Below are 14325 nucleotides of genomic sequence, written 5' to 3'. Positions count from 1 at the left end.
TGGATGGTTAACTTTAGTCTTTATATGTCATACCAGGGTTGCATGCCAAAAAACCAAGGCAAAATAGCAACTACATTTTAATTTAATTTTGATTCAAGTTAAATTCTTTCAAATTATGTGATAACCCGGCATTGCCCAGGTATTTATTTATAGGGGGGAAATGTCCAGACCAAATGTAATTTCTAATGTTGGATTTTCCCCCTTACCAGAGGGAGCTTCCTTGTGGAATACTGTGAAGTCGTTACCATGGCAACTCCACTGCGCTGTTCACTAGAAGCCATTTTATGGCAGTACAATAGAAGCCATTTTAAGCCATAACAGGCTGTATCTTAACAGAACACACTCCCTGAACGGCATTAGGAGTGTCTTACCCACGCAGTTATTTTTTTTCAGAGTACGTCATCTGTGTACCAGGTTTGGTTGAAATTGCTCGAGGCATTCCAGAGTTATGCTGGAACATACATACACACAGAGCCATTTTTATATACTGTATATAGATAATAATAATCCATATGGTTGGCTCTGTTGACCTAGCACTTAGCATTTGCCAGACAATTAAATGGGATCATCTCTAGTTAGTACTTGGAAAAGAGACCTCAGAAAATCCAAGGGCCGTAGGTATATTTTGGGCTGAAAAATATAATTTGAAAAAAATATACAGTACTAGGAAAAAACAGTAGCAAACTAATTTCATATCCACTCATGACAGAGGGAGTCAAGCTTGATTCTAAAGGGACTGTTTACTTTCCCAATATTTGACAATGTTTCATTTTTTGTAACAATAACATAATTTAGTGAAGGTGATCACTATATGTGTGATCCTAAGGCCACACGTTGTGCATGGCCGATTCACCTTTTTGAAGATCCTTCAAAACCATTCTGACAAGGCCTACAGCAGTACGTTTCTTTATAGTGCAGCTGTTTATTCTATTTGTAATCTCCCCAGTAAGCAGAGTTCTTAAGTACAGATATATTTGCTTAAGAACTGTGTCAAAACAGGCAAAATTAGACATGATTTACTTAACAACTGCCTTGATTAACAACAGAAATTCTGATCCCAATTGTGATCACATGTCAAGGATTACCTGTATTAGCCATATGATTTAAAGCATCAAAAACAATAAAACAAAGCAATGAAATACCTTAAGCAGCACAGAAAACTATGAATGCCTTACTTAGAAATATTCTAACTAGAAAATGTCCAGGCAAAGGAAATATGTTTTGACATTAAAAAAGAGACATGAATGCTTGGGTCTCCTTGGAAAGATTTCCACAAGTGATGCTCATAGCTAAGGCCCCTTTTTTGGTAGCCACTTGTGTAACTTCCGGGATGGGGGTGGAGTAAGGTAATCACCTGGCAAGTACTATGGGGAGAAAGTATTATTTAAAATCAAGTCATTCGTTTCCTATAGTAAGGGTATGATCTATTTGAGCCTTCAAAACTGAAAATGGCCTTTTGGAGTGCCTACAACTTTATATCCAAAACTGGGATATAAAAACTGATTCTTTCCAATATTTAATGAACATTGTAGAAAAGCTAAAAAACAATAACTGAGAAATGTTCTCTTTCTACCAGGGTTATCGCAAAGTGATTCTTTCCACCAACATTGCAGAGACCTCCATCACCATTGCAGGCATAAAATACGTTGTGGACACAGGGATGGTCAAAGCAAAGAAATATACGCCCCGTATGTATATGTAGTACTCGGCCTTGCACAGAGATTTATGAGGGGTGTGTGGCTCAGGCGGTGGTCCCAGGCATGGGTATAGGCCAGCGATGGCTACCCATTTTATCACTGACTTTATTGAGCTGGACAAATCAATGTTTTTGAGGTAGGCTTAGTCCAGGGTTGCCCAAACTTGGGAACGTTAAGACTTGTGGGCTTCAACTTCCAGAAGCATGGCTGGCTGGGGAATTCTGGGAGTTGAAGTCCACAAGTCTTAAAGTTCCCAAGTTTGGACAACTCTGGCTTAGTCAATCCTAGAGCTTTCTTGATGGCCATAACTGTTGACCACACTTACTCAGTCTTATGTGATTTAGAATCCAAAACACTTTAAGAGTATGAAGTTCCTTATTCTGGATGCAGTTAGATCCTGTGGGGTCATTTCCAAATCTCCAATGGGCAATTCCATTTCTAAAAGGAAAAACTTAGATTTTCTTGCCTTTCCTAGAAAGTGGCCTGGAGGTCCTGGCAGTGCAGCGGATCTCAAAGGCCCAGGCCTGGCAAAGGGCTGGTCGAGCTGGGAGAGAAGAAAGTGGATTTTGTTACCGCCTCTACACAGAAGATGAATTTGAGAAGTTTGATAAGATGACTGTACCGGAGATCCAAAGGTGAAGTGTCATGTGGGAAAGTCTCTGTCAGGGTTCCAAGTAACACCCCCAACGAAAGAAGACTCCAAGGCTTGAAGTTCCGCAAAGTTCCATTTTATTAGAGATGTCATATTGCTTCATCTGGGAAAATCCGAATCTGAAAGCTTCCAGGTTTCCCCCACCCAAATGAAAGTCCAAGTCCCTGCCCAGCACCCACATGTCCATCACATGGCCCAATCAGGCTCCGTCCAAAACTGGAGATGCCTCCCAATCACACCATCGCAGCTGCAAGGCAATGAATAAGTATAATCTTTATTGTCATTGTACTTAAAATACAACGAAATTGGTTTTAACCTCACTGGTGCAAAATTATAACAGAAACGAAAAAAGAAGGAAAAAGACTCTCTGAGAAAGGAATGTTATTTTGACTATATATCTCCCATACTCCATATAATCCCCACTCCCAATTTCCCACAGCATTGAATGTGGCAGGCCTGAAGGCCCAATGCAAAAGGTGGCTTCCAGGCCTGACAGTTTCATTGCAAGCTTCCAGAATGGCAGCCCTCCATAGGCACCGTATCAATACGTAGGGATGGACTGTTTATGGGGAGTCTCAGCCATCCAGGTCGTGGTGACTAAGAATCTCCATAGAGAATTTATACTCCTTGCATCCTCCACCATTCAGTTAGAACTGAAGAAGCTTCTTGGATGAGAAGCAAAGCATCTTCAAGGAAAAACAAAATCCATTTGTCTTTTGAAAAAGCTCAACTGGGAGAGAGAGGGGCTGTGGATAATGAAATAAATTAGATTTCTTGATGAGAGTGAAGCTTCAAAAGATTTGTCTTTATCCTTGATGCTATTTGTTATTCAGTCATTCCTCTGCTGGTTTTAAACTTTGCTCCTCTGCATGACTCAGAACTTGGGCATCCTAAAAGACCATTTTACTGTATTTTTCGGAGTATAAGACACACCCTTTTCTCCCCAAAAAGAGGGTGAAAATTTGGATGCGTCATACACTGAATGTAGCCCCCACCACCCCCAGAAGCATGGAGGCATTGATGGTCTGTGGCAATCCCTGCAGCCTGGAACAGCTGATTGGGGGTATTCTGGCAGTCCAATCCACCCACCAATCAGCTGTGCTGAATCAGGCAGCAATAAGTGCTGAAGCTGACCTGGCTGGTCAAAGTTTGCAGCAGCAATCACATTCAGAAAGCACAGTAACTGATTCAGCAGGATTCAAAAGAATAATAATATACAGTACAATACCAAAAGCAGGTTTTCCAAGGTAGCAGTAAATACAAGCAAAACACAAGCAGTTTCACTTTCACTTCTCGGCTAAGCCAGGCTCCTTCCTGTCTCCTTGCTCACACAACAAATTTCAGAGTCCAAATAGCCCTCATTGGCTGATTTAGTTTCTATGCCTATTGGCTGACCTTGTTACCATGTGTCAGCTGAATACCATGGATGCTGGTAGGCAGAGGCGGAATTTCTTTTCTTCTTATTTTCCTCCCAAAAAACTAAGGTGCATTTTATACTCCGGAGCGTTTTCTAAACTGAAAAAACAGTAATCCCATACAACCCCAATCTATGCTGTCTTTTATAGCTCTCAATTCTTGTTTCTGATTTTGAGCTATATTCTTTGTGGAGTGATGAGAAAGTAGAAGATAAACCATAGCGCATTCTTTTAAAGCTAGGAGAGCCCACCAAATTTCAATCCCAGAATTCTCCAAATCATCCATGCTGGCTAAGATATTCTGAATGTTAAAAACCACACATCTGGAGGGCACTCAAGCTGAAGAAAGATGCAGTGGCCACTTTTTTGCAAGCTAATTGAATTCTTTCTCTATTGATATAATTGTGTCTTGCCTTGATTTGGTAGAGTTTAAAAAGTTTGAAACTCTCTTTGTTTCTACAGGTGTAACTTGGCCAGTGTGGTGCTCCATCTGTTAGCTCTGAGAATCCCAAATGTCCTTACCTTTGATTTTGTGTCAAAGCCATCCCCAGGTAAGTAAGCCTCAACTATGTTGCAACTGGATAAAGGCTCTCACTGCTGTTAAAAAATGGAGCCAAAATAAGAGAGGTTGGCTGTGGACTAAAGCAGGGAACTCTCACAGCTTTAGATCTATTATTTCTATATTATATGAGCATCTGAAAAAGCAGGAGAGTATACTTTTGAAAACTGTTTTGAACAATCAGAAACATGATACCCAAATTAAGAAGCAGATGTGTTGTAATTTTTAAGTATCCCTACTTCTTGAATGAAAACAGGAGACTCTTTCAGCATTCAGAGGAACTATGAAAGCTGCCTATAATAAGCTAATTTATTTGTTCATGTAGTTCAGAATGATTTTTAGAAGCCTTTTAGGATCTCAGGTTTACGACTTCCCATATCCATAGACTCCTTCAAGTTAAGGGTAGGCAACGTTTGGGGCTGGAATCTTCCCTTCACACTTTGGGATTAAGGATATAAATGAGTGAGATAACAGCACTAGGTGGATATGGCCATATATTCTTACAAAGAACGTCAGTCAGTCAGTCAGTCAGTCAGTCAGTCAGTCAGTCAGTCAGTCTCTCTCTCTCTCTCTCTCTCTCTCACACACACACACACACACAAACACACACACACACACACTTACTTACTTGGGGGGTTTGAATATTGGGGAGAAAGGATTTTGTTTTCATTTCTCTAAGACTGCTCATTTTTAACTGGCAATATTGGGAAAAGTGTAAAGTCTTTTTTTAATATAAATTTTTTTTTATTAGATAAACATTAAAAACATTGGACATAGTGTGACATTTCTGGCATAAACATTTCTATATAGTGATTAGATCTTACAATAATTACATTTTATATCCATTGTGTAGTCAGCCAGATTACCTGTCCATTGATCCTTTCTTTTATATAATTACTAATCATACAAATACATTCCAATTCCTACCTATCACACATTCTTAATATCATATTTTCCAATTCTTAACTTGTCTGTGTTTTTCTGTCCCGGCCTTTTCCCCTCATTTCTAATCGTCAGTACCATTTGTCTCAGATTTCGTGATATTCCGCCTCACTCTTGTCTTTGAGCTCTAGAGTCAGTCTGTCCATTTCTGAGCATGTCAGTATCTTATTTATTATTTCTTGTTCCAAGGGAGTCTCTTTATTTTTCCATTTTGGTGCAAAAAACAGTCTTGCTGCCGTTAAAATATGCAGCATTAAATATAGTCCACCTTTGCCATGTTTTTCTTTTGTGATCCCTAGTAGAAATAATTCTGGCTTCAACTGCATACTTTGATTTAGCATCTCTTTCTTAGCCTTTGTGCACTCCCACCACATATGGTAGAAGGTCCCTAGTGCAGCATTACATTTCCAACATCGTGACGATAAGTTTTGGTTAATTTTAACTAATCTTGTGGGTGGAATATGCCACCTATAGAACATCTTGTATAAGTTTTCCTTATACGAGGTGGCTAAAGTTAACGGGAAAAGTGTAAAGTCTTTGGGTGACATGGATTCCGTGACTCCAGATAAATAGGGGTCCACAATTGAGGGAAGAGTGGCAGTGGTGAGTTGCTCTTACCTTTGCTACTGGTATTCTGCTTGTGGTCCGTTCGCGCATGCGCTGGATGTACGCTGCATGTGCGCCTGCCATGCACTGCGCAAGCAGGCACGCTCCACCGCCCCTGCAATTGCCAGCTGCTGGTCGGAGGTTGCGCAGGCGCTGCATACTGCGTGCACGTGTGCAATTTGCCCGGTTGCCTTAATAACAGATAAGGAACGCAGGGTGGGGGTGGGGGTGGGGCAAACGAGCCACGGTACCAGTACGGTGGCCACGCCTCCCAACTATTACCGGTATAGCCGTACTGGGCTGTACCGGCTGGAACCCACCACTGAAGTGTGGTAAGTGATATTGTTGAGTTACTGATAAATTGCATACTTCATTGCAACACTAACCCTAGCTGATCTGGCCAGCGCATATGCAAGATGCCAGATAATTTATTTAATAGTTGCATTCATATCCCACTTTTCCGTAAGATAATATACTTGAGGTTGCCCATCATGTAATAACCTTTGAGACAGGCTAGGTAGAGAAAGAGTGGCCCGAAAGACTCTGAGCAATTTTTATGGCTGAGTGGAGTTTTCTTAGCAATTTCAATCCAACATTTTTTCACACATCAACTTTTAGCTTAAAGGAATGTCGCAGAAGGCCACAAAGCACAACAGATAAATCCCATGATTTTCCTGTACAAAGTGGAGCTAAGGAATTCTGGTGATCCTTTACAATAGTTGTTGACACTATCTTAGTTCTTGCTGGGGCTCTGGAGGTTTGTTGCTTAGGAAAGTCATGTTAACGTCATCTTTGTTTGCCTTGACAGAGGCACTGCAGGCCGCCATCGAGCAACTGGCTCTCCTGGGTGCGGTGGAAAAGAAAGAAGACCAGCTGATCCTCACACCATTGGGGAAAAAAATGGCTGCGTTTCCTCTCGAGCCCAAATTTTCCAAAGTAACATGTCAACTTTTATTTCTATTTCTCTGAAAAAGTGTATCAGCCCCTTTTCTTGAGCTTTATTTTAAAAGTAGTTGATAACCTGGCATTGCCCAAGTATTTATTTATAAGGGGGGAAATGTCCAGACCAAACGTAATTTCTAATGTTGGATTTTTCCCCCTTACCAGAGAGAGCCCCTTGTGGAGTACTGTGTAGCCTTTACCATGGCAACTCCACTGCGCTGTACAGTAGAATCCATTTTACGGCAGTACAGTAGAATCCATTTTAAGGCACAACAGGCTGTATCTTAACAGAACACATACCCCGAAGGGTGTTAGGTGTGTCTTACCCCCACAGTATTTTTCTTTTCCAGAGAGTAAGTCATCTGTGTACCAAATTTGGTTGAAATTGCTCAAGGCATTCCAGAGTTATGTTGGAACATACACACACACACACACACGTGCACACACAGCCATTTTTATATTTATAGCTTCAGTCATGAGCTGCAGTGGAGCAGTCATTAGAGTGCAGTTCTGCAGGCTATTTCTGCTGACTGCCGGCTGCTTGCAGTTTGGCAGTTCAAATCTCACTAGGCTCAAGATTGACTCAGCCTTCCATCCTTCTGAGATCAGTAAAATGAGGACCCAAATTGTTGGGGGCAATAGGCTGACTCTAAACCACTTAGAGAGGGCTCTAAAGCACTGAGAAGCGGTATATAAGTCTAAGTGCTATTGCTATTTCTCTGGGTTTGAATTTCTTGAGAACATCACATGTTTCTAGATGTTTATTTTATTGCATTTTATAACATGTTGGTGGGATGGGGTGGGGAATGGTGTTTGAGCTCATCCATTAGCTTGTACAATGAATAGGTCCCCTAAAGGTATTTTTTTCCAGAGGCAACTGGACTTTCTTGGGGTCTTTTTTTTTGGAAGACGTTTCACTTCTCATCCAAGAAGCTTCTTCAGCTCTGACTGGGTGGTGGGGAATGAAATATATCAAAATTTGGTACATACCAATCTTATAGAATTTATCATAAAATGCACAACACAGAAAATGCATCAAAACACAGTTGGATTCACACTGAGCTCTTTTCCTTTTCACTATGTGTTGTTTGGCTCCATTTCTGAATGGGCTGAGGCACAGAGATATGTAATATTTTTGGTTATGTTGGTTAAAAGAGTTGGGCCCATCTTGCCTATTTTATGCTTATATAAAATTGTGCCTTATCCTTTTCTGCTTCTGAAACTGAATAGGAATACCTTGTTCTGCCAATCCAAGAACAATATTGAATAGAAAGAGAGAGCAGAAAGACAGAAAAAATAATAGTCCCCGAATAACGTAACAAACTGGAAGGAGACAAGTTAAACCAGGTGTAAGATTCCTAGGGGAGTAACCTTGAATAGAATCCAATAGAGCCGTGATGGCAAACCTATGACACGCGTGCTGAAAGTGGCACGCAGAGCCATCTGTCCGGGCACGTGAGCCATCGCCCGTTGCTCTTCCGGGTTCCGCCACACCGGTCAGTTGATTCTTCACGCCTTGCGGGAGCACCGGAAACCAGAAGAGTAGCTGCCAGGTGCGCATGCGCACTCTGGGAAGATGATCTTCCAGTTTCCAGCACGTGCATGCGCACCAGCCACCTGGTCTTCCAGTTTTTGGCACGCATGTGCATGTGAAGACCGCCTGTCCAGTGTGCATGCGTGCACCAGAAACTGGAAGGTCATCTTCCCCGCATGTGCATGCGCATCGGGTGGCTGGGTCTTCCAGTTTCTGGCATACACATGCACGCACGCTCCCGTTTCAGCACTTGGTGCCAAAAAGGTTTGGCAACACTGCAGCAGAGGAACCAATGAGACTTTCTCTCATTTCAAGATTTATGTTATCAGATTGAAGCACAAATTTCAGTCAAGAGGGAGGCTAAATTATGTGTTATTTCCTGTAATAGAAAGTCTATTGGCTTCTCTATTGAATTGACCTCCCCACCCTTCAACAGAGAGAAGAATTCAGAAAAAACAATGGATATTTTTTTACCCTTGCTAATCCTTATTTTGATATATGCTATTGATTCAGTAAATGTCATTAGACACCAGCATGATGAAACGGTTATGATGTTAGCATTATAGGCATAAATCCCCAATAAGCCCTGAGGCTTCTGTGTTTCCTTAAGAGAGGCGTTTCAACTTAATCTACCTGTTGAGGATCCCATTCTGTAGTGGATAAAGTGCTTTTGAACATTGCTTTTGATACATCTTGAAGTATCTGGCATATACTTTTTGGTCTTCCACTTTTTGAATCATGAGGACACTTGTAACTGAGCAGCCTGTCATATGTTCTCTGGATCCCTGCCTATTTTGGTTTATTCAAAAGCAGCCAATTGCCTGGGTTGATTTAGGTAATAATAAAGCATTTTTAATGATGGGGTGGTGCATTTGACCTTCAAGGAGTCAACACATATAGACAGCTCACATTTAAAAAGAACAGCAAAAGGTTGTAGTAAGTTAACTCAACGGGTGGGGGCACCTAGCTGAGCTTCAGAGTTTCAAAACTGAGCAGAGGTATGCTCAAGTGTGGTGTTTGTTGTCTTTTGGCAGACGATCCTGATGTCCCCCAGGTTCCACTGTACGGAGGAGATCCTGACCATTGTCTCGCTGCTCTCTGTGGACAGCGTCCTCTACAATCCTCCTTCCCGTCGGGATGAAGTCCAGGCCGTCCGAAAGAAATTCATCTCCAGCGAAGGGGATCACATCACTTTGCTCAACATTTACCGGGCCTTCAAAAATATCAGTGGCAATAGGGTAAGACTTGAATTGGTTACTTTTGGGCAGGTGCTAGATTGTAAAAGATTTCCCCCTCATTGTGCGAACCAGGTGGCAGGGCTTTTTAGTGGTAGCCCCAGTATTTGGAATATTCTCTCCTCACCTGGTACAAAATGCACAGGTACAGTATATGTGGTACCTTGCTCAATAGTAGTAACTGTGAGAGGGATCTTGGAGTTCTAGTGGACAACCATTTAAATATGAGCCAGCAGTGTGCAGCAGCTGCCAAAAAAGCCAACACAGTTCTAGGCTGCATCAACAGAGGGATAGAATCAAGATCACGTGAAGTGTTAATACCACTTTATAATGCCTTGGTAAGGCCACACTTGGAATACTGCATTCAGTTCTGGTCGCCACGATGTAAAAAAGATGTGGAGACTCTAGAAAGAGTGCAGAGAAGAGCAACAAAGATGATTAGGGGACTGGAGACTAAAACATGAAGAACGGTTGCAGGAACTGGGTATGTTTAGCTTAAGAGAAAGAAGGACTAGGGGAGACATGATAGCAGTGTTCCAATATCTCAGGGGTTGCCACAAAGAAGAGGGAGTCAAACTATTCTCCAAGGCACCTGAGGGTAGAACAAGAAGCAATGGGTGGAAACTAATCAAGAAGAGAAGCAACTTAGAACTGAGGAGAAACTTCCTGACAGTTAGAACAATTAATCAGTGGAACAGAAGTTGCCTCCAGAAGTTGTGAATGCCCCAACACTGGAAGTTTTTAAGAAGATGTTGGATATCCATTTGTCTGAAGTGGTGTAGGATTTCCTGCCTAAGCAGGGGGGGTTGGACTAGAAGACCTCCATGGTCCCTTCCAACTCTGTTATTCTATTCTATTCTATTCTATTCTAAGATGGCCTCAACTTGGTTGAGCCTGGTTCACAGCGTTTTGTTTTCTTGTTTCCTTATATTTTATTAGTTTGGTTTGGTTTAGTTTAGTTTAGTTTACTTTATTTTACTTTACTTCAATTATAGTTTTATATTTTATGTTTCATTTTCTGATTAGTTACCCAGCATCTGTCAATTCTGGAGTAGGAGTAGGATAGAAATATTGGAAATAAACAAGTAAAGCCATATCTTTAGCATGTCCAATATTTTCTCATCTTATAACCAGAAGCTGATGTCCAAGATTTCTTATGTGTGCAAAATCTTCAGTACTAGGAGGGAGTGGGTCCGCTCTCTGTTGATATACAGTAGCTATTACTATTACTATTAATCTTCTCATCGTTCCTATCACCCATCCCTTCCCACTTATGACTGTATGACTGTAACTTTGTTGCTTGTATCCTTACGATTTATATTGATTGTTTCCTAGTATGATTTGATTACGTACTTGTACCCTATGACTTTATTAAGTGTTGTACCTTATGATTCATGACAAATGTATCATTTCTTTTATGTACACTGAGAGCATATGCACCAAAGACAAATTCCTTGTGTGTCCAATCACACTTGGCCAATAAAGTATTCTATTCCGTTCTGTTTTGTTCTATTCCTGTTCCGTTCTGTTTTGTTCTATTTCTATTTCTGTTCCTGTTCTATTCTATTCTATTCTATTCTAGTCCTGTCAGTGTTGATGTGGGTCTTGTTTTCTCCTTGATACTTGACTGCTGTTGACTGCGGAGTTTAGTACTACTTGGTAATGTAGGATTCCTGTCTCATTGATAGGGGGAAAGATTATTTGGCCAGTGCTGATTTGCGCCTTGAAAGGGAATGATGGATCTGAATCAGGGAACCCAGTATAGGGAATGAATAGACTCAAGACTTTCAGTGTCTCGTGTATAGAGGATTGAGATTTGAGAAGCTCTAAAAGATCCTATATACCAAGGCGGTTGCTACTTAATTCTTGGTGTTCCTGATAATTTCTCCTTTGTCGTCTTTTCTTTTCTGCTTATTTTAGGAATGGTGCAAAGAAAATTTTGTGAACAGTCGAAACATGATGCTGGTTTCAGACGTTAGAGCTCAACTAAGGGATATTTGTATAAAGGTAAATGTTGGAAGGTTTCAAAGTGATCCCTGTTGAATCAGATGTCCATCAAAATGTATGGTTTTTTAACTGGATCAAGGTCCTATTAGTGCTGCAGTATTTAACTTCGTGTGGGTAGGTGAAAATTTCACTGCTTTGGTCTACATATTTTCACACTGTTTAAGCATTATATTATGACCGTTTTTTCCCCATTGAGTCATAGTGTTTTAATATATTCCCTTTCTAAATTCAATTTCAATGGCATTTTATAAACTTTAACATATAAGATGTTCATCATTAACACACAATACAATTTCAAAAAAAAATTAACAGCTTCAAAACCACAAATTTTCTTATCTGAAAGAAATCTCTCTTTCAATCTCTCTCTATATAAAAGTGAGATACCATTCCTGCAACATCATGAAATCTCCAGAACCGTAAAGCCTACAAACTTGAAATTTGGCACGTATGTTCCTCTAGGCTTCTAAGTGCTTGCTAAGAAAGGATTTTTTGAAATGACCATCAGATCATTAATATTCCTTATATTATTATTAACACGCTCTGATGCTAAGGAGTTAAATGTTCTACTCTCCCTCCCAACCTGAAAAGAATTCTGTTCCAACTGCTGCATGGGAGTGGCCAGCCAGTGACTCATCTGTCCTGCGGGCTGTGAGTTTAGACATTCTACTCCCCCTCCCCACCTGAAAAAGGCTCTGATGCTAATGAGTTAGACTGAGGGAGAGAAGGGGATAAGATAGGAGAGGGCTCTGTGGGGCAAACCTGAGGGAGAGAAGGGGAGAGGAGAGGAGCCCGATCACATAATTTTGTAGCGGAGCACGGGTATCCAGCTAGTTGTAGATATAGAAACCAGTGACAAGCAATCCTTTTGAATTTTGACCCAAATCTTCTTTCGACTTGAAATTGGATTCAGCTTGAATAAAATATATTATTTTACCATAAGTCTACCACCACCATTTCCTTTCTTAAAAAGGGCTTCCTGGGGCGGCCCCAAAGAGGTATCTTAGAGGAGAGCTTTACTTTATTCCCAATTTTAAGAATGGCACTCCTAACAAAATAATTCTTGAAATCTGCATTCATTTTAACTTCCATCATAACGTAAGTAGGCATGCCATCCAATCTCAATTCATGACCCTCCTAATTTAATAACTTCTTGTTTTGAGGGTCACTTGTTCTTTCATCCAAGCCACTTTTTTGGGGGGGGGGGGCAGGATTGGAAAACATGAGCTTGTGAGATCTGTAGACCCTCACAAACAATTGGAAAATAATGAGAATGAGTATCCTTGCTTAGAAATATATCTGATTGCTTAGAAACAAAACCAAGGCAAGAGTGATGGAGAACTTTGGTCAGTTTGTCCATTTTTGCTGACTGCCTCTTCTAAGGTAGACATTTGCAAGAAATCTCACCATGCCTTGAAAATTCCTCATGTATTTACTAAGTCAGAATATTATCCAACCTCTTGATGTATCCCAAAGCTTCAATTCTGGATTTGTTCTTTTTTTTAAAAAAAATATTATTTTTTATTATGACAATTTTCTTTGTTATATATAAAATTTCCATGTCCACAATGGCAGTGTACTGACTGGGTATAATCTCTTTTAAATACAAATAATAACCCTTATACATACAATCGCTATTATTCTCAAAATCTATTCATCCTATTCTTCACATATCCTTATTAAACATTTTGCGTTATTTAATTAAACGCTCTATTCGGTTTTATCTATAATTAGTTAATAATATCAAGCATTATAAACATCATATAACCATCACATTTGTAACCATCGTCGTCCAAGTCTATTAATCGTAATGTTTACATATCCTCATTATTTAATATTCATGACTTAATTGCAGATTTGCTTCATTTTTATTTGCATATCCTCCTTGAATTCTGGATTTGTTCTTATTGCTGTGTTTTTGTTCTTGAAATCCAGCTTTCGATACCCTTGGAGTCTTCCCGCTCTGATACTGGGACTATCCGCCGCTGCCTGGCCTATAGCCTCTTCATGTATACAGCAGAGCTGCAGCCAGATGGCACCTATGCCACAACTGATACCCATCAGCCAGTGGCCATTCACCCGTCTTCAGTCCTTTTCCATTGCAAACCAGCCTGCGTTGCGTACAATGAACTGTTGCACACCAGCAAATGCTACATGAGGGGCCTCTGTGTGGTGGATGCTGACTGGCTATATGACGCTGCCCCCGAATACTTCCGTCGGAAGCTCAGAGCAGCCAAGAATGGACCTTAAGATTGGGGATAAGAAAAAGAAAAATTAGTTGCATATAGGACCTTGGGATCGTGACTTTGGTAACTGAATATACAGGAATGTTGCTATACCGACAGACTTCATTCAAGCTGGACCTCATAATGTTTCTTTCACGGTCTCTTCTGGAATAGGGCCTTAAGTGGACATGTTCCACATGTTGTACCTCCCTAGAAGAGATAATAAGAGGCCACAGTCAGATTTTGCATCTCTGAAATGCTTCGTGATTAGCCCGCCTCTGTTTCCATTCCAAATGTATTATGAGGTTTCCATACAAGTAGTCCGCTTTGGTCTTCAGTCCTTTAGAAAGCAGGCCATATAAAGAAAAGAGAAACTGAGATGTTTTTAGGACAAAACGTGGTAAAACTATACATTTTGAAAACTGCCTTGTCACAGACTTTCTCAGCACTGCATCTTACCATTACTATGTAACGTGAGGAAAAAAATAATTTTAAATAATATTTATTTTTAGGA

At 40.5% G+C, this 14325-nt stretch overlaps 1 protein-coding gene across 3 annotated transcripts in view; it reads left to right on the top strand.

The window, feature by feature from the left end:
- Window positions 1-14325, top strand: part of DHX33 (DEAH-box helicase 33) — a gene marked incomplete at its 5' end in the record, with an annotated part of 27368 nt that extends 13043 nt beyond the window's left edge. For 2 of the 3 annotated variants that reach the window (XM_081943722.1, XM_081943723.1), the window contains 7 exons: window positions 1577-1688; window positions 2173-2332; window positions 4227-4315; window positions 6680-6807; window positions 9382-9585; window positions 11503-11589; window positions 13522-14325. In XM_081943722.1, coding sequence (XP_081799848.1) covers window positions 1577-1688; window positions 2173-2332; window positions 4227-4315; window positions 6680-6807; window positions 9382-9585; window positions 11503-11589; window positions 13522-13836 — 1095 coding nt within the window. In that variant the 3' untranslated portion in view covers window positions 13837-14325. Of the gene's footprint in view, window positions 1-1576; window positions 1689-2172; window positions 2333-4226; window positions 4316-6679; window positions 6808-9381; window positions 9586-11502; window positions 11704-13521 lie in introns of all 3 variants that reach the window. The other variant, XR_014174574.1, reaches the window with a different exon arrangement.

The sequence above is a fragment of the Natrix helvetica genome, assembly GCF_964273705.1.
Source record: "Natrix helvetica genome assembly, chromosome: 2".
Taxonomy (NCBI): Eukaryota; Metazoa; Chordata; class Lepidosauria; order Squamata; family Natricidae; genus Natrix; species Natrix helvetica.
The sequence above is the reverse complement of the archived record's forward strand: the minus strand, read 5'-3'. Positions and strand labels throughout refer to the sequence as shown.